The following is a 21,078-nucleotide window of genomic DNA, read 5'->3' as shown; positions in this document are numbered from 1 at the left end:
CGGAACAAAGATAAATATAAATCATTAAAATATTTACATCTTAAATTAAATTAATTTAATTTTTCAAATATTATTTACAATTACTATTATTTAATTTTTTAAAATATCATTAAAAATTTTATTCTGACAAAACTTATCACCAGTGCAACTAAACAAATTTAGAATAGGCAGAAAAGATAAACTTTTAATTATAATTTCTATAATATATGATTACGACATCAATCGAGATGGCTAGATATTAATAAGAATGAAAAATAATTTTTCGGTTTATTTCCGGTTTATTGTCATTGTCGGTAAACAATCATAAAATTCTGAAACGTTTAATTTTTATACGTTTTCATAGATATCGCGGAAGACGCACGAAAACGAAAAATTAGTTAAATTGTTATTAATTATGCATACTATATTAATTGTGGAATCACATAAATTGTGTTATTTGAGTAATGTTATTTATTAATGTTACTTTATTTCTAATTTATATGATACAGTTAAAAATGTATAGATATATGTGTATAGAGATTCCAACGGAAGAAATATTTTCTATTAAACAAAAATAACTATCGTCACGAAACAATTATGAATCCTATTTCATATTGTCTTTTATTTCTAAACAATTAAACTACATAAAACATCTGTGATATATAAATTATAATCTCGATTCATTTACGAAATCAGCTAACAAACATGCAAGTAATGTGTGAACGATTATGCAATATATACGACGTTTCGTATTATCTAACACTTATCGCGATTACGTTAAAAAAAATACTGAAGATATTCGGAATAACATTAACCTGCCAAAATAAGAGTTCAAATTTAAATGGCAGCACGCTATCAGTACATAAATACGCCGCACAGAAACAGATACTAAAGCCACGCGCCAATCGCCACGTGCTGTTATTTGAAAATGTAAAGTTTTGATAAAATATTTATCAAATATATTTCATTCCTACAGATTAATTGCATTTGATTATTATTACATATTTCTGTTTCATTTTATGAACTGATTGATTCATTTAAGATATTCTTATACGGCGATTCTACGCACTGAGGAATGGAGGAAAAGACTGTCATTCGAGAGAAGCAAGTGCAATAGTTCAAATCAAATTCAATATTAAAATAAATTTAATATTAAAAATTTGCTATTAATAATTAACTTAATCAATAATAATCAATTACAATAATTGTACATAAAGTAGTCTTGCACATAAGAAATCAGAATACGAATTAACTGATCGTCAGCAAAATTAAAGTTCAGGAATGTTACTTTTTTAAAATAGATTTGAATAATTTGCAATTTTAGATTCAACAAAAATTAGAAAAAAGATCTCAGAACATATAGATCCGGTTATTTTATTACATATTATTTTGTAATTTTTTTCAATTTTTCTTGTACGCATTCTAATATGTTAATTACCTAAAATACTTTATTTTATATTTTAATTAATTTATATATTATTTTTGGTACAATAAAATATTATATACATCTTTTTTTTTACGAAATTTGCATACACACACACACAGAGAGAGAGAGAGAGAGAGAGAGAGAGAGAGAGAGAGAGAGAGAGAGAGAGAGAGAGAGAGAGAGAGACACATACATACACACATCAGTTTTAACATCTTTTTTTTTTATCATATGAGGAACACTTTTTCAAAATGTGTTTTGTTCAAAACTTATAATTTTCAGAAAACGAAAAAAAAGCCATAAGAAAATAATAATTTATCAATTGATAAGATATGAAGTGTTCAACAAAATTGTTAAACAGTTGCTAAAAATATTAAACAAATATATATTGCTTGTCCCTAATTAAAGAACATAATGCATTTCGAATGTCAAGATGTTAATTTTGTAGCACATAAATTAATGGTGTAGAAATCTTTCAAAACATAGAGTAGTTCAAAATTTAAATCTTTGAATCTAAACACTGAACACTATGTCATCTTTAACTCAATAAATAAAATTTTGGACAAAATGCATTTTGGAAGTCTACTTCTCGTATGTTGAGCAGTATTTACATAACAAAACAAAATGTATCTACATGTACCATATGTATATACCCCGTTATCTCTGTTATCTATATCTTGATAGAATATTTTAAAAAATTTTAATTTTTTAATTTTTCGAACCAAAAATATCATTATATACAATTTCACATTTATTAATTTAAAAAAAAAAAATCTTTTTTAAAATGGCAACATTCTTCGTTTATTGTAATAATTTTAATGTATTCGTTACATTTACATCTAATTATTATTTCCTAAACTTCTATTTTTTTTCAACTTTAATGTTCTACTAATGTTTCACTAAATATGAAGACTAAATATGATCACTATACAGATCTAGCAAACCCCACTCGTCATACAGTGGCAGTCTTTTTATCAATATTTCTTTAAAAATCTCATTCTTTAAACCTGGATTCGTATAAGTACCACTGCACAGTATTTCATCCAAATCTGTTGCATCAGACTTACAGCACAGAAAGAACGGTAAAATGTTGAAAGATGTCATCATTCCATAGTTAGCTTTTCGTTTTATGGAAACCTTCAGTTCTTCCATAGTAGGCGGCTGCGTCTTGCAATTCAATTGTTTCATAGTCATTGACAAGGTGTGAAGATATTCGTTTAATAAAATATCTGTCTTGTGTTCAATAACATCGAAGGAAATACTTGAATTGAGTAAATAGATAAGATCGAGTGCCGCCGATGCATAGATACACATTTGAAAATCTACCTGCAATATTAAATAAACATTTTCGATTCATGAATTTTTTAAATCAACTGGAGATAAAATCTGTGCATCACACACACACACACACACGTGCGCGCGCGCGCGCACGCACTGGGATGAAACATCATATTTAGGAAATCGCGACGACAACGTTGATATAGCTTATATGAATAATATCGGCAGATGAAGTTTAAACTAAATACAAACATTTATTCAAAACACATTCTATGAAGTTTCTCATACTGTCATCATCTATTTGTTTTGATTGCGTAGTTAAAATTGCAGATAATTAAACTGTATTAAATTAACATGTATCATAATAGTGTTTTTCGATATAGTATCGGTTCATTTAATTTATTATTATGCAAACTTATGTCATTGCATTTATCTATGAAAATTAGAATAATAATTCAGAAATGTAAATAATTGAAATAATAACTGACAACGATTATGTTAATTTGTGTTTATAATAAAATTTATATTTGTCTCTGTATAAAAGATATATTTTCAAAGTAAATTCGCTGTTTCCACAACACCAAATAACATTTATGTTGCATAAGGTGAGCATCTTTTAGATGTTTTATGTCTAAAAGGTATTTTATGCAACATACACGTTATCTGGGACTCGTCTATCACATGTAAATACATACTAAATGATTTTAGTTAAACTTAATTTTCATTTAATTTTAGTTTCCCATATAAAATCATGATTATAATAAAGTAATGAGCACATATTTGGAAAAAGTACGTAATTTTTTATAATATTATACGTAATAGTACTTACAAAAATCTGATCAGTAGGTTTGCCATTATTGTCATATTTGAATAACATATTGATCACGGAACAATCACCATGAGTAATAACATTAAATTCGTCATCACAGAGCTTTTGTGCATCTATTCCTATTTGGTACATGTGATCGGAAAGTTTAGCAACTTTTTCCGAGTATCTAGAGTATAGAATAAAAATCAAGTAAAAATAAAATTATATTTAAAAAAAACTTATGTAATATAAATATTTGCACTAAATAATGCAATTTGTATTTGTATTTGCAATTTTCTTCTTATGATCTTTCTCTTCATATTAAATACTTATCTAATGCCATATATTATATCGTAAACATTAATTAAAAAGTAAAGTAATAAATATTGTCATAAATATAAATCTTACTTTTTTGCTTCAGACCAGTTTGCAATCTCATCTGCTAAAGCTTTGGTATTCTTAATGAAGAAAGATTTCATTTCTGGCGAGTGCTGATTACAAAACATTCCTTTTGAATACATCTCTTTTTGCTTCGGGTTCTGAATATTAGAATATTGTTATTAAAGTATGTTTTAATGTATTTATCCATTTGATGAAATTAAATAATTAAGTTTGTAGTGGGAACAGGAAATTCAGATTACTGTATAGATCAATAAGCTACACAAGAAATCTACACAGTAATACACATTTTCTTTACGAATTTAAGATATATCTTTTTGGAGAAAGTAACAAGAGAGTCGAGTACGCATGTCGAAAAAATTTTATAATACAAGAGACGTATTTACAAATCTTTAAGCAAATTTTTATTAGGTCTTTTGAGGTGAGCATGTGCAAGTTGTATACTGCGCAAAAGTATATTTATAAAAGAGTAAGCCAAATTACGTTTTAAAAGTTTTTTTTTCTAGCATTTATGGCTGCTCGTTCCTGTTAAATTTAATTTGTTTCGAAATAAATACTGTATATACCAATTAAAAATATTCATATTACAAAATTTTAAATTTTTATTCCGATTGGATGGTTGGCCGGGAAAATATATTTCATATGTAATTATATAATTATATTTAATATTAAGAATCTTTTATGTTTAATAGTAATAGTGTTCAAATGAAATTTCATCTTTCAATTGCACTCATTCCATTGATCCGAATTCTTAATAATTATATGGAAACGTTGCAATTGCTTGTGAGTCATGCGTGGTGATTTACCTTTTCGCATAAGACAACGGAGGCTGCATGAAATCTGGCAAGTCCGCGAAATGCCAATAGAGAATGATCTAAATCGAGACCAGAAAAACGATCAGCCATTCGAAAACCGAGAGATGCGAGATCTTCGATCACTAGAAGCGTTGGATTTTCATTTTGCGCATAGAGAATTTTCGCACTCAAGCGATGCTTTGGCCCCAACAACTTATTCATTTTATCCAAAGTATCGGACATCATCGACATCTCTGTGTGAAAGAAACCTGCTTGTGTGACCTGTGACAAATTTATTTAAGATAAATAAGTAGAATCTTTAATCTAACAGGCATGTAATTATTTGTAATAAAAAGGTCTACGGAAAGATATATAATAAAATATCATTATATAAAATATATAAATATATCAATATATAAAATTTATGTAGTATAAAGTTTTGAGATTTTGTTTTGAAATAAATAAAGAATACAAAGTAATATATTTTTGCTTATGTAAAGTTGATTTAAATCACCGATTATCCAAAAATAATTGTTCTAATCTTCTTGTTGAACAGAAGTACAATCTCTACTAAGTACATATACTCAAAATAATACAATTTGCCAATTCTCTCTCTCTCTCTCTCTCTCTCTCTCTCTTTCTCTCTCTCTCTTCTTTTTCTCTATCTCTATCATCCCTTTTCTTTTGATATTAGAAACATTATACATAATGCAACTTCTCTTCCCCTATTAAAAATATTGTACACATTAAATTTACTTACGATCTTCTGTCGAATACCGTGTACAGGAGAGAGTTTGATGATAATAGATTTTTTCTCTTTAATCTTAGAATCACGTGAATATTCGGCAGTAATTCTAATTATGTCGCTAGTGTAGTTGTCCCCCTTGTTTGTAGCCGGTTTCGAAACTATATCTATCACCTGAATCGAATCGTCATTTTCCGACTTTCGTAGAATCTTCTCCATGAAGCATAGATCTAGCCATGATGTTTCTAGCGCCATTTCTGAAAGTGGAATTGGAATTAGACATATTTCGAAAAATCGTGTCCTTCTCACTACGTTACAGAACACAAAAACAATTTATCTTAAACAATTAATTTAATTACGATAGTTCCAATATGTAAAAACATTCAATTAAAATTAAAGATTGAAAGCCAATGCTAGATGTAAGTTGCTTAATTCTATATTTATAAACGGCATTTTTCAGTATGCTTAAACAACACAGATAAACAACACAAATATTTTTATAATTTAATAGCATAATTATCTTTGTTATTTGTTAATAAGATGATGACGCCTCTGACGATAATAACCGACTCTAAATGCTGGCTTGTTACACTTGTTATTGGAATCAATTGTCATACTGATCCCGTAATAAGTCGGTAGTCGCTAGTCCTAAGTCTTCGGTAAAGCTGACCAATAGCCAACTTGTACAATTAACGCTGATTAGCCAACTTTACTAATTAAGACTTATAGCGAATTCAATTGAGGGCACTCAGTACGCACTGGTACACATTAAAACTGTCGTTACACAAAATAACATAAAAATATATTTATATATAGTTTTATATATATTTATATATAAACATAGAAATCGATTAAATCCTGAAATACTTAATTACATTTTACTGTATTATTAAAATATGTATTAGGTAAAATATATATTTCATAATACGAAATATTTGCACTTCACTTTTATACTCAAATTAAATCGGTGTACAACGCCTTTAATATGCACTAGTGCGGACTAGTTCTTTCAATCAAATTCGCCATTAGACTTCCGACTACAGACTCATTGTAAAGTCATTACAGATCTAGATTTGAGAATATAATGCATATAATTAAAGAAAATATTTTAAAATGTGCATAAATTTATTAATAATTTTCAAATATTATGTGTATAATATGCGAATATTATAGACATGTATAAACACATATTAATTATAGTGTTATTTGAATATTTATGATAATAAGAAACAATATTTACGTATATGAATTGTTGCGTAAGCTTAAACGAAAAATATATTTGAAAACATGAATACATATATTTATGTTTTCAAATATATGAAATTATAAGTTATTACTCGTAAAATAAATTTTCTAAAAAAATAGTTGAAATTATGATACATGATAATATATGATATAATAAACACAGTAATAAATACTATATTTAATGTTTTTGCAATTTTAAATGTATATATCATCATATCCCGTGTATCAACTATTCTTTATTTATTAGATATTTCGTGAAAGTAAAAAAAAAGTTCTATTGCTGCAGTTTAATGCAGAAATAAAAGATGGACCTAAAATATTGATAAAAAGAATTACACTAAAAGAACTGACCTGATGTTTTATTCGTTTTCGTCTTGAGTAGTTAATTTCTCTTAAATTATTTCACTGTTCCGTTTCGTAAGTTAGCTTTAAAATGATACATGCAGGACTAAATTTGCAGACTTTATATCTGCATCGTTATATTCATTCATCACATGCTTGATATCTACATTAGAGTAGTGAATAACTGAGGTTATTCTTAACTAGATCAACATTCAACTCAGATGCAGATTTGTTCTTCAATCAAGCAATAAATGCTAATTCTACAGAACGATGATAAGACGCACAATGTGCAGAAAATTTATTAACGTCATTGAGCTATAAAAAGGTCGCACAGTAAACGATATTAATATATATGTGCCAATCATCATTAGCTTTGTTTAGTCCTCACTTTCACCAATAGACAAATTGTGGTAAAATTCCAAAATGACAGTAGCAATTGATGAAAAATTTCGCAATTGAGCTAAGATGATTCACTATATAATGCAACAATTTTGTTAAAATGAAATTTTTAATGATAAATGATTTTTAATGATTTTTGAAAAAATTTAACAGTATCAATTATACATTATATTTGTGAAAAATTAATTCAATTTAAGTTAGAATAAAAAACTTGAAATAACAGAACTCTTAATGTTCAAAATCTGATAACGAGATATAAAAGGCTAATAATAAGAGGCTAATAATAAGATCAGAAAAAACTTAACAAATCTCCATTATTCGTTTAACATATAAGTATAATTAAAGATAGAAATAATAAATCAAAACTGTAGAAAGTACAAAAATTAAAATGTTAGAATACAATTACATACATGTTTTGGTCTTATATTGATTTGGGTCCTCTTCAAATGTACAAAAAAATTTTTTCGACGCAATAAAATACATTATTCAAAAATTAAGAAAGCGACTGTTTCGTTACATAATTCGATGAATTAAAATAAAGAAAACGAAAAATTGCTCGTGGCTCAAGTGATTGGTTGATCGATTGTGAAAATTTCTCGTTGTTCTAGAGAGAACATAAAGAAACATAGATAGTTATAAGTTACATAGATAGTTATAATTACATAGTTAGTTATAAGTTAGTTAAGTTAGATAGATATAGTTATAAGTTAAACTTAAAATTTTTTATTTAAAATAAGCATAATATCACAGTTATAAGTATGTAACGTCCAATGTATAAAATAAAATAGAAAGTAAAATAAAAAAAACGTCTAACGATCTCGACAGATTCGACTGTACTGCGATAAATCTTGGCAATGCAAAGTCAAACATTGTTTATTATCGGAATGTATGATTTATGAAGACCTTCTATGTCCGTCTGTAGATTAAGACTGTTACTCTGTTTTTTAATGTTAAGCATCTCTGAGACAAGGCATTTATTGTAAATCGGTTCTTCATCCAAGATTTAAATATTATTATGTAACGAAACAGTCGTTTTCTCAATTTGAATTGTAAATATTTTAATAATTTATATTTATCATCTTTCCGATATGTAACAAACAAAGTTTTTCGTAATTACGATATTATTGTACAAAATCATAAGATTTTAATTCAATACACCCTCGAAATAGTCAATATTTCATAGTTCTTAGGCGCATCGAATTTTATAATCATTTTACAATTACATATTTATTAGAGACATTTGTTTTTTAATTTATTGTGGAATATACATTCTACGTGATATTTTTGTAAAATTGAGAATAAAAAGTTTGTTAGTACAAAAAAGATACATAAGAGAAAAAAACGTCTATGTTGTAAAAATATTTATTTCACGTATTTGCGTAAAAAATGAAAATAATGACAATAACGAAAAAAATACTGTGTAAAGAAAATTATTTATTGCATATAAAAAATAGTATCACGTAAAAAAATTGAGAAATGAAGTAGAATATAATTATTTATATTTTTTGAAAAAAATCTCAGAAACAAAAATAAATTTTTATAAAATTTAGATGAATTTTTTTTAAATATTAATTTATCGAGATAAAAACAGTTTGAATAAATGAGAGAATGAGCTATTATTTATATATAGATAAAAAGTACTTCTAGGTCTTGTTCCGCCAGTACTTGATGCTTTTCCTTCTCTCAGGATTGGATTATCATCGTCTTGCAAAAAAACACTCGCGGATAATAAATGAAATTGCGCGCGCATTAATTATTAATAAGTCTTTTTTGCAATATTGCAATACTCTTTGTTTATAAAATTCATGATAGGATTTCTAAGTCGGCTGATGGAATCAACAACGGCGAGCATTTAAGTCAATTCTTATATAATATTTAAGATCATATTAAGTACAATTGTAAGATGTTATCAATCACAGGACTTAACTTTTTAAAACATTTCTTAAGATAATTTTTTTAGAGTAAGAACTGTAAATATCTTAGAGTCGATAAATATAGTCAAGTATATACAAAACACACGATAAATACCGACGATGCAATTGTGACACTGGCCGCTACAACAATGCCTCTTTATAAGTCTTACTTGCCGTCAAAACATTGGAGCGATAAGATCCCATTTTGGATTAGTTTTCCACCAAGTATCGAGCCTTGAAAAATTCATAATTCGATAATTTCAAGAGCACTATCGAAGCAGACGCAAAGAACTGATTATGATTCGTTATTTAAACCAGCAATTTCTTCATCGTTAGACTTTTACATGAAGATTATGATTTTTCTCAAATATCTAAAAATTTAATTATATACTAAATAATTTAGATATATGTGAAAATTTTGAGGTATTAAGAAAGGTCATTCATATTATGTGTATATCCTTAAAACTTAAAGTACCGAACTCTCTCACTTCGTCAAAGTTGTACACTTGGGAGGGAAAATATCGTTTGAAATATAGTATGTATGATTCACTTGTAAAAATGAATGTCAAGTAAGCATTTGTCACCAGTGCAACTAAACAAATTTAGTATAAGTAGAAAAGATAAACTTTTTATTATAATTTCTGTAAGATGTGATTACGACATCAATCAAGTTGGCTAGATATTAATAAGAATGAAAAATAATTTTTTTATTTATTTCCGGTTTATTATCATTGTCGTAAACAATCATAAAATTCTCAAACGCTTAATTTTTATACATTTTTGTCGATATCGTGAACGATGCACGAAAACGAGAAATTAATTAAATTGTTATTAATTACATAAACTGTAATTATGTAACTGTTAATTATGGAATTACATAAATTGTGTTATTTGCGTAACATTATTTATTAACGTTACTTTATTTCTAATTTATATGATACAGTTAAAAATGTATAGAGATATGTATAAAAATTCAAACGGAAGAAAAACTTTGTATTAAACAAAAATAACTACCGTAAACCATCATGAAACAGTTATAAATCTTATTTTTTATCTTGTTTCAATTTTAAATGATTAAATTGCATGAAACATTTATGATACATGAATTGTCATTTCGATCCATTTACAAAATCAACTAACAACCGTGCAAGATAATATAATAATTGCGTGAACAATTGTGTAATATACGATGTTTAGTATTATCTATTACTTATCACAATTGCATTCCAAAAAAAAAAAATACTGAAGATATTCGGAGTGACACTGATCTGTCGGAACAGAATTTCAAAGTTGAATGACAGTACGTTGACAGTGCGTAAACATTACGCCGCACAAAAATCGATACTAAAGCGCGTTAATCGTGCTGTTATTTGAAAATGTAAAATTTTGTAAAATATCAATCAAATATATATATTCCTACACATTAATTGCATTTGATTATTATTGTATATTTCTGTTTCATTCTATGAACTGATTGATATTATGTTAGATATTCTTATTATAATATATGGCGATTGTATGCATTGAAGGATAGAAGGAAGAGGATTGTCATTGGCGAAAAAAATAAATGTAACACTTGCCTCAGTTCAAATCAAATTCAATATTAAAATAAATTTAATATTAAAAATTTACTATTATTATTAATTAACTTAATCAATAATAATGGATTACAATAATTGTACGTAATGTAGTCTTGCACATAAGAAATCAGAATATGAATTTAACTGATCGTTAGCAAAACTAAACGTTTAGGAACTTTTTTTTTAATTTTTTTAAATAATTTGCAACTTTAGAATCAGCAAAAGTTAGAAAAAAGATCTCAGAACTTACGTAGAACATATTATAGGATCCGATTATTTCATTACTTTGTAATCTTTTTTAATTTTTCTTGTGCGCATTGTAATATGTTAATATAACTTAAAATACTTTATTTTATATCTTTATTAATTTATATATAATTTTTGGTATCATAGAATAATATTATATATATATATATATATATATATATATATATATATATATATATATATTATATATATATATATATATATATCTTTTAACGTCATTTTCTTTGTTAACATATAAGGAATGGACTTTGAAAATGCGTTTTGTTCAAAATTTATAATTTTCAGAAAACCGCAAGAAAATAATATGCGTGCCTTAAATAATAATTTGTCAATTAGTAAGATCTGTTCAACAAAATTGCTAAATGAGCTAAATGAGCTAAAAATATTAAATAAATACATATTGTTTGCTTCTAGTTGAAGGACATAATGCATTTCGAATGTCAAGATTTTTTTAGCACATAAATTGATGGTGTAGAAATTTTTCAGAACATCATAAAATATCTTAAAATTTAAGTTTTTAAATACTAAACGCTATGCCATATTTAACTCTATAAATGAAATTTTGGACAAAATGCACTTTCGAAGTCTGCTCCTTGAATTAAATATATATTTACATAACAAAACAAAATATATCTACATATATGTATATACACTGTTATCTCTGATATGTTGATAAAATATTTTTAAAAATCACAAATTATTTTAAAACTTTAATGAATCAAAAGTGAAACTGAAATTATAAAAACTATCATAAAAAAATATTTTTTAATTTTTCGAACCAAAAATATCATTATATACAATTTCACGTTTATTTGTTTAAAAAAAAACCCTTTTTTAAAATAACGTCAACACTTTTCGTCTATTGTTATTAATTTTAATATATTTATTATATTTACATATAATATCTTTATTTCCTATACTTTTTTTTTCTATATTAATGTTTTATCTCTAAATATGAAGTATTCATTAGAAATCTAGCAAACCCCACTCATCGTATAGTGGCACTCTTTTTATCAATATATTTTTATAACTCTCACTTTTTAAACCTGCATTTATATAAGTACCAGTGCCCAATATTTCATCCAAATCTTTCGCTTCAGCTTTACTGCACAGCATGAACGGTAAAATAATGAAGGATGTTATCATTCCAAAACTAGCTCTTTGTTTTAGGGAAGCCTTTAGTTCTTTCATGGTGGGCGGCTGCGTCTTGCAGTTCAACAACTTCATAGTCGTTGTCAAGGTATCAAGGTATTCATTTAATAGAACATCTCTTTTGTGTTCAATGATATCGAAGGAAATACTTGAATTGAGAAAATAGAGAAGATCGAGTGCCGGCGATGCGTAGACACTTATTTGGAAATCTACCTGTAATAAAATTAATTTTTTCATTCCATCAATCTTTTAATTAAGTCTACGATTTTATTGGAGATAAATTCTATAAATTCTATTACACACACATACACACACACACACACACACAGAGTGACAGGGTGATAGAGGGAGAGGGGGGGGGGATAGGACGTCATATTTATGAAGTCGCGACGACAATGTTGATAGCTCATATGGATAACATCGACAGATGAATATGCCTGTATACGATGCATTTATTCAAAACATACTTCATTTTCAATAATTTTAAATATCTTACACTATCATCGTCTATTTGGTTTGTATTTTCGATTGTTCTAATTGAAATTATGGATAATTAAGTTGCATTGACATATACCGGAATAGTGTCTTTCGAAACAGGATTTGTTCATTTAATTTATTATTATGTAAATTTATATCATTACATTTAACTATGAAAATTATAATAAATATTCAGAAATGTAAATAATTGGAATAAAGTGACTGATAAGCTACGTTAATTTGTTTATAATAAAATTTATATTTGTCTAAATATATAAGATACATTTTCAAAGTAAATTCGCTATTTCAACACCCCAAATAATATTTATGTTGCATTAGGTGAGTAACTTTTAAATGTCTTATATCTAAAAGATGTCTGAAAAGTATCTAATGCAATATGCGTATTATTTAGGACATGTCTTATCACAAGTAAATACATATTAAATATTTCACGAATGGTTTTATTTAACTTAATTCTTATTTAATCTTCGTCGCAATATAAAGTCATGTTTATAATAAATTAATGAGCACATGTTTGGGAGTACATGATTTTTTTATGATATAATAGTACTTACAAATATCTGATCAATAGGTTTGCCATTATTGTCATATTTGAATAACATATTATTCACGTGACAATCACCATGATTAATAACATTAAATTCGTCTTCACAGAGCTGGGTTGCATTCAATCCTATTTGAAATATATGATCAGCGAGTTTAGCAATTTTTTCCGAATATCTAGCAATAAAAATCAAATAAATGTAAAGTTATATGGAAACATGTAAAAATAATATAAATATTAATCCCAACCGTGTAATTCGTACACATATTTGCAATTTTCTTAACATGTTCTGCCTTGTATAAGTATTATCATGTATAAGTATTATCATATATGTACAATAAAATACTCTGAATTTAAAAATAAAGCAATAAATGTTGTTATTTATATAAATTCTTACTTTTTCATTTCTGGCCAATTCACACTCTCGTCTGCAAGAGCTTTAATACTCTTAATGAAAATTTCTTTCATATCTGGCGGATGCTGATTAGAAAATATTCCTTTCGTATACATCTCTTTTTGCTTTGGTTCCTGATATTAAAACATTTTTATTAAAAAATATTTTGATGTATTTATCCATTTGATTATAAAGTTAGATTTGTAATGCGAAAATTTAAAATATCAAATAGATCAAGCTGTATAAGAAATCTACACAATAATTTTAATATATAATTTTAATATATAATTTCTTTACAAATTTATAGCAGACTTTTTTTTCAGAGAAAGTTAGAAGACAGCTTAATATGCATTTTAAAAAGACATTTTAAAAGAAACATCTTTAAAATTTTATCATAAAATGATTTTAAGATGACTTTTACTGAAGTCTTAAACAGGTTAAAGTTCCGAGCAGATATGCAAGTAGTGCACTGCATTACGTAGATGCATTAATAAAAGAGTACGCTAAATTAAATTTTAAAAACAAATATTTCATTCTCGACATCACATATAGACATTTATTTCTATGAAATTTAATATTTCGAAATAAATACTGTATACTAATGAAAAGAATACGTAGAGTACGTAACAAAATTTCAAATTATTAGTCAGATTGGATAGTTGTTCATTTCCCAGAGTTACTAAAATCTTTCAGTATGTACAAAACTATACTCAGAACCATTTCAGCACTAGAAATACAAATTAAAAAATTGCCAAAAAATGGTAGTTATGGTAGGACTCTTGAAATTGAAATAATATAGTATAATTAAAAAATTGTATCCTCTCTAATAATATTTAAAAGGTATAAAGTAAAAAGTATTTTATTTAAAAGATTGCTAAATAAAAATATATAAGAATGCGGCGAAATTTGCACAAAAGCGCTTTATATGCTATAAGGTCTTTTTAGTTTATTCTGTAATATTTCAACTAACGATCTTTCGATTATATGATTATGCTGTTGTTGTGCAGGTATTTTACACGATGAAAAAGCTTCGTAACGACAGCATAATCATATAATCGAAAGATCATTAGTTAAAATGTTACAGAATAAGCTAAAATGGAATTCTTGTATTTAATATTACAATTCCTCTCTGTAGAATTATATCAGATGTGTCGCACGTAATCCTAAAACACTACATATTCTTCGCAATCGAGTTTTATGAAATGCAAAGTGATGTTCCACTGATTCCATTGTATAATTTTTATATTTAATATTAAGAGCTCTTTATATTTAATATTATCGCATAAATTTGAACTTGAAATAGTCCTTGCATTCGTCAATGTCATTGATGTTCCGAATTCTTAATAATTGCAACAAAATGCTGCGACTGATTGTGAATCGCGAATGTGATTTACCTTCTCGCATAGGGCTACGGAGGCTGCGTGAAACTTGGCAAGTCTGTGAAGCGCCAATATGGAATGATCTAGATCAAGACCAGACAAACGATCAGCCATTTGAAAACCGAGAGACGCGAGATCTTCGATCACCAGAAGTACTGGATTTTCATTTTGCATGTGGAAAATCTTTGCGCTCAAGCGATTCTTTGTCCCTAACATCTTGTTCATTTTATCCAAAGTATCTGACATCATCAACATCTCGGTGTGAAAGAAACCTCCTTGTGTGACCTGTGACAAATTTATTTAAAATAATCAAGTGTAATCTTTTAATCTAACAAACATGCAATTATTTGTGATATATAGGTCTACGTAAAAATCTAAATAAAATTTGTTTAATGGAAAGTTTCAAGTTTTTGGTTTGAAACAAATGTCTTTAAATACAAAGTAATGTATATTCGCTTATGTAAACTTAACTTATAAAAATAATTTCATTTTAATCACTGATTATCCTAAAATAAGTATCCTAGAATCTTTTTGAATAGAAATATATGTACTTCAAAGTAATAAAATTTTCCTGTTCTCTCTCTCTCTCTCTCTCTCTCTATATATATATATATATATATATATATATATATCCTTTCTTTTTATATTAGAAACATTGTACGTATATATATATATATTAGATTAACTTACTAATTTCTGTCGAACACCTTCAAGGACAGGCGACAGTTTCACAATAATTGATTTTTTCTCTTTAATTTTAGAGCCGCGTGAATATTCGACAGTAATCCTAATCATATCGCTAGTATAGTTGTCACCCTTGACCGTAGCCGGTTTTGAAAATATATCGATCACCTGAATCGAATTGTCATTTTCCGACTTTCGTAGAATCTTCTCTACGAAGCACAGATTTAGCCATGTCGATGTTTCTAAGGCCATTTCTGAAAGTAGAATTGGAATTGGGGAATTTTTTCGAAAAGTCATGTCCTTCTCGTCGTATTACAAAACATAAAAACAATTTTTTGCAGTAATTAATTTATTCACGACGAAATTTATTACGTTTTTTCCCTTTTTCCGGTTCCTCGATTCTGGTATATAAGATATATTGTATTGCGTTTCTTGTTAGTCTAAAGTCTAAAATAATATATAATAATTATTATTGCATTAACAAATTGAAGTAATATTATATATTTATTAAGGAACTTATCTTATTTAAACATATAAAAAATAAGAGCATAAAAAACCACAGCACAAGTTATAGTTTGTGATATTTAATTATTATTACATTCATTAAAACATTAAACGTTTCGGCCACAATCTGGCCATCTTCAGTAATTCAATAATATTCTTGAAACGCAGAGTTACATCTAGTTGACATTAAATTCAACAGTCGAGAGTTGTAATTAAATAAACATGTTCTTTTGTATGTGAAGATGCTTCATGCAGTAATGTTACACGGTCAATTGTCATATCAAGAAAAGTGTAGAACAAGAATTTCCTGATTCTAAATAAAATTGTATATATTAAAATCTTCTAGTCAGAATATAAAGAAATAGAATCATTACCTGTTTTACAGCAAAAAAACCAAACGATGAATCTCGAATATTTCTTTTACACAGTTAGAATTTTGTCGTGACATTATGTGTTGTTATTTGTCCTATCATATATTTTACCACTATTTATATATCTGAGTCAAAATTTTTAGAAAGTTCTAGAATTGTTTATTAACAGAAAGAGACATCCTTTTTTAGAAGAGGAAAATAAACCTCAGGCAAACCTTCCGTGTCACTTTGCTTATTGATACCACTTGTTTGTCTTTTTATATGTATCATTTCCGAAATTCTTCTTTTCGCTAAAGATTGTTCTCTATCTAAAATTCTTATATTATCCCAATCTAATTCATGCATCTCATTCATACGGTGACGTGAGACCACAGAAATTTCGGAAGAAGGTTTTCTTATATCAGCCTTATGTTCTTTAATCCGAGTTTTTAATTTCCTTTTGGTTTGGCCAACATAAGAAGATTCACAGTTTAAGCAATTAATTTTATAAACTACTCCGCATTGGTCATCCTTAGGCAAAGCATCCTTTCCTGTCTTAATAAATGTATTCAATTTATTCATTGGTTTATAAGCTATATTAAAACCGTACATATGTGAAAGTTTTTTAAATTTTTCCGAAACTTTGCCCAAATATGGTAACGTGAAAAATTTTTTAGAAGTAACATTAGAGTCACATTCATTATTAATTTCTTTAAGATTTTTATCTAAATTAGTTCTGTTTTCCAACGTTTTAATTCTATTATTTATTGTAGAAAATATAAACTTTAAAGGATAACCATTACTTAGAAACGTGTGAATTAATTCAGAGATGTTTTTTTCATGAAATATAGGATGGGATAAGAATAGAATTCTATCAAATTGCCCAATAATAACTCCCCTTTTATGTTCTAACGGATGATTCGAAAAATAATTCAGATATCTCCCAGAATTGGTAGGTTTTTTATAAATATCGAAGATGATATTTCCTTCCTGTCTCATTAATTTAACATCTAGGAAATGTATGCCGTTATCATCGCCAAAGTCCACAGTAAATTTAAGCCTTTCGTGATATGAGTTATATTATTGGGCAATTTGATAGAATTCTATTCTTATCCCATCCTATATTTCATGAAAAAAACATCTCTAAATTAATTCACACGTTTCTAAGTAATGGTTATCCTTTAAAGTTTATATTTTCTACAATAAATAATAGAATTAAAACGTTGGAAAACAGAACTAATTTAGATAAAAATCTTAAAGAAATTAATAATGAATGTAACTCTAATGTTACTTCTAAAAAATTTTTCACGTTACCATATTTGGGCAAAGTTTCGGAAAAATTTAAAAAACTTTCACATATGTACGGTTTTAATATAGCTTATAAACCAATGAATAAATTGAATACATTTATTAAGACAGGAAAGGATGCTTTGCCTAAGGATGACCAATGCGGAGTAGTTTATAAAATTAATTGCTTAAACTGTGAATCTTCTTATGTTGGCCAAACCAAAAGGAAATTAAAAACTCGGATTAAAGAACATAAGGCTGATATAAGAAAACCTTCTTCCGAAATTTCTGTGGTCTCACGTCACCGTATGAATGAGATACATGAATTAGATTGGGATAATATAAGAATTTTAGATAGAGAATAATCTTTAGCGAAAAGAAGAATTTCGGAAATGATACATATAAAAAGACAAACAAGTGGTATCAATAAGCAAAGTGACATGGAAGGTTTGCCTGAGGTTTATTTTCCTCTTCTAAAAAAGGATGTCTCTTTCTGTTAATAAACAATTCTAGAACTTTCTAAAAATTTTGACTCAGATATATAAATAGTGGTAAAATATATGATAGGACAAATAACAACACATAATGTCACGACAAAATTCTAACTGTGTAAAAGAAATATTCGAGATTCATCGTTTGGTTTTTTTGCTGTAAAACAGGTAATGATTCTATTTCTTTATATTCTGACTAGAAGATTTTAATATATACAATTTTATTTAGAATCAGGAAATTCTTGTTCTACACTTTTCTTGATATGACAATTGACCGTGTAACATTACTGCATGAAGCATCTTCACATACAAAAGAACATGTTTATTTAATTACAACTCTCGACTGTTGAATTTAATGTCAATTAGATGTAACTCTGCGTTTTAAGAATATTATTGAATTACTGAAGATGGCCAGATTGTGGCCGAAACGTTTAATGTTTTAATGAATGTAATAATAATTAAATATCACAAACTATAACTTGTGCTGTGGTTTTTTATGCTCTTATTTTTTATATGTGTTAATATTAGAACCACGTTAGTTTCAAAATATTTATCTTATTTAATTTAAGAAATACACAAGAATAGTCGTTATTTGTACTAAAATTTTGTATTAAATATTCAATTTTTTAAATATTATGTGTTAAAATGTAAGATTATTTAAAGAAAAAGTTATTTATAAAAAATTATTTATATGTCTTTTAAAGTTGTCTGTAAAAATACTGTCTTAAGTAAAATTATCCTAAATGAAATTTTAAGATCTTCTTCTCAATAAACACCAATTAAAAGTAATATCTTCAATGTCACAGTATTACATTTGACATTTTAAATATAACTTATATAATACATATGTCACATAATAGTTTCTTGAGTCTAAAATTAGAACTGTTTTCTCGATGTTACTTTTAATTGACTTTAATTTACTGTGTTACATTTTGTAGCGTTTGCTAGTTACGTAATGTTGCAATTTAACTCTTCTAAGAATACAATTCATGCTGGTGCTAAATCACATTGGCATTCAGATAATGAGCAATGTACTCTAACAGATGTTTTTATGACATCTTTTAGATATTTTTTAGATGTGTATGTCTCAGAAGATATCTGAATCAATAATCAGGAAGGAAATTTGAAAAAGATGATTCGGAAGAAGTTTCCATATATGGACATTCGATTCGTTATATAATGATATAAATGTTAATCGAATAAGAATAGGAATTATATTGCAAAATGATAAATATTTAATAATTATTCTCAATTTTTTTATGTATTTTTTTATGGTTTCACTTTTAAAACTTATTGATTTTCAGTATATTAAATTTTATATCATAAAATTCATTAAGCTTCCTTTATTTGTATATGTTTCACATACATATCATTATGCATTATTTATAATCTTATATTTTTGAAATGTATTATAATGGGTCGAGAAAAAATCTTTTTACATATATGTAAAATCAAAGAATTCACTATGATATTTCAATGTTTGGAACTTTATTTAAAATTTTTCTCAATAAACTCCTACTGTGAATATCAATGTCAAGAGAATAAAAAAAAGTTTCCTGTTTTCTATGAACTACACTTTTAGAACTTAAAATGAAATAAATATATGTATATGTATAAATATATCATAGCGAGAAAAAATGTTCTAATGCAGTCTAGTGCAAAAAGTATATAAAGTATTAATAATAAACAATACACTAAAGTAACTAACCTGAAATTATTCGTCTTCGAATTCAATCGTTTATTTTTCTTAAATGCTTATTTCACTGTACAGTTTCCTAAAGCCAGTCTCGAAATGATACACAAAGAATAGAATTTACAAGCTTTATATCTACGTCGGTATATTCATCTATTCATTCATCATGGGCTTTGTGCCTCCATCAGAATCTTGAATAACTGAGTCTTAGTCAATTAAACTGCAAGTTTGTCCTTCAGTCAAGCAATAAACACTAATCTACAGAACAATAAGACGATAGCACGATGTTTTCCGATGCAGAAAATTAATTAACATCGCTGCATGCGTCATCAAAAAAAAAATCGCATTGTAAACATTACGACATTTATGCAAATCACGTCACCTGTAATTAGATTTTATCTTCCTCGACAAATTATTAAATAATTCCACAATAAAAGCATCACGAATTAATAAAAAATTGTAATTGGATTAAAATGATTCGCTATAACGCGACAGTTTTGTCAGAATAAAATTTCTAAATAATATTTTAGTTCAGAATACAATTTAATATATTCAAAGCTCACCAAAATCACTGGAGGATATTTGAATGCTTTTCTTTACAAGATTTAATACGACTTTAGTATACAGATATATATATAATAGTTAATATACAGAATAATGTATTTTTATCTGGTTACGCAGATTTAATCATAGAATCAGGAACCGACAAAAAATTCATTGTTTATTGCAAATTTACGATCTTCTTTTATTAATTAATTATAAAAATAATTAAATTGTTCTTCATCTTTCTTTCTTTTTTTTAACAGAATGTCATGATAATTAATTTCGTAGCACGCATAAGCGACATGATATAAAGCTGAAAAAAATTTGCATATATCTAATAATAGTTTTATTAAGTTTGCTTATTATTTAATTTTGATAAAACTA

At 26.7% G+C, this 21,078-nt stretch overlaps 2 protein-coding genes across 7 annotated transcripts; both read right to left on the bottom strand.

Annotated features, from left to right (window-relative positions):
- Nucleotides 1-446: 446 nt before the first annotated feature.
- LOC105149528 (hypothetical protein) lies at nucleotides 447-9,408 on the bottom strand. Of its 4 annotated transcripts, none has more exons than XM_087404151.1 (6): nucleotides 9,057-9,408; nucleotides 5,445-5,686; nucleotides 4,697-4,966; nucleotides 3,900-4,030; nucleotides 3,513-3,678; nucleotides 447-2,731 (listed from the first exon to the last, which is right to left on the bottom strand). In XM_087404151.1, the coding sequence occupies exons 1-6, from the start codon at nucleotides 9,163-9,165 to the stop codon at nucleotides 2,318-2,320; spliced, it is 1,332 nt and encodes a 443-aa protein (XP_087260277.1). In that variant the 5' UTR covers nucleotides 9,166-9,408; the 3' UTR covers nucleotides 447-2,317. The 4 variants fall into 4 exon arrangements, with proteins under 4 accessions (XP_087260277.1, XP_011060301.1, XP_087260278.1 ...); XM_011061999.2 differs by lacking the exon at nucleotides 9,057-9,408 and adding an exon at nucleotides 7,026-7,286; XM_087404152.1 differs by lacking the exon at nucleotides 9,057-9,408 and adding an exon at nucleotides 5,996-6,115.
- Nucleotides 9,409-10,908: 1,500 nt separating this feature from the next.
- Nucleotides 10,909-20,354, bottom strand: LOC147910304 (uncharacterized). 3 transcript variants are annotated; one of them, XM_087404156.1, is made up of 7 exons: nucleotides 20,167-20,354; nucleotides 16,199-16,273; nucleotides 15,833-16,080; nucleotides 15,158-15,427; nucleotides 13,767-13,897; nucleotides 13,380-13,545; nucleotides 10,909-12,540 (listed from the first exon to the last, which is right to left on the bottom strand). In XM_087404156.1, exons 3-7 carry the CDS (start codon nucleotides 16,076-16,078, stop codon nucleotides 12,142-12,144), a joined length of 1,212 nt encoding a protein of 403 aa, XP_087260282.1. In that variant the 5' UTR covers nucleotides 16,079-16,080; nucleotides 16,199-16,273; nucleotides 20,167-20,354; the 3' UTR covers nucleotides 10,909-12,141. The 3 variants fall into 3 exon arrangements, with proteins under 3 accessions (XP_087260282.1, XP_087260281.1, XP_087260280.1); XM_087404155.1 differs by lacking the exon at nucleotides 16,199-16,273 and having other exon boundaries at nucleotides 20,167-20,349; XM_087404154.1 differs by lacking the exons at nucleotides 16,199-16,273; nucleotides 20,167-20,354 and having other exon boundaries at nucleotides 15,833-16,123.
- Between the last annotated feature and the right edge of the window lie 724 nt (nucleotides 20,355-21,078).

Source organism: Acromyrmex echinatior, chromosome 3, assembly GCF_024713525.1.
Source record: "Acromyrmex echinatior isolate Ae372 chromosome 3, ASM2471352v2, whole genome shotgun sequence".
Classification (NCBI taxonomy): Eukaryota; Metazoa; Arthropoda; class Insecta; order Hymenoptera; family Formicidae; genus Acromyrmex; species Acromyrmex echinatior.
Note: the sequence above shows the minus strand (reverse complement) of the source record. Positions and strands in the feature narration are given on the sequence as shown.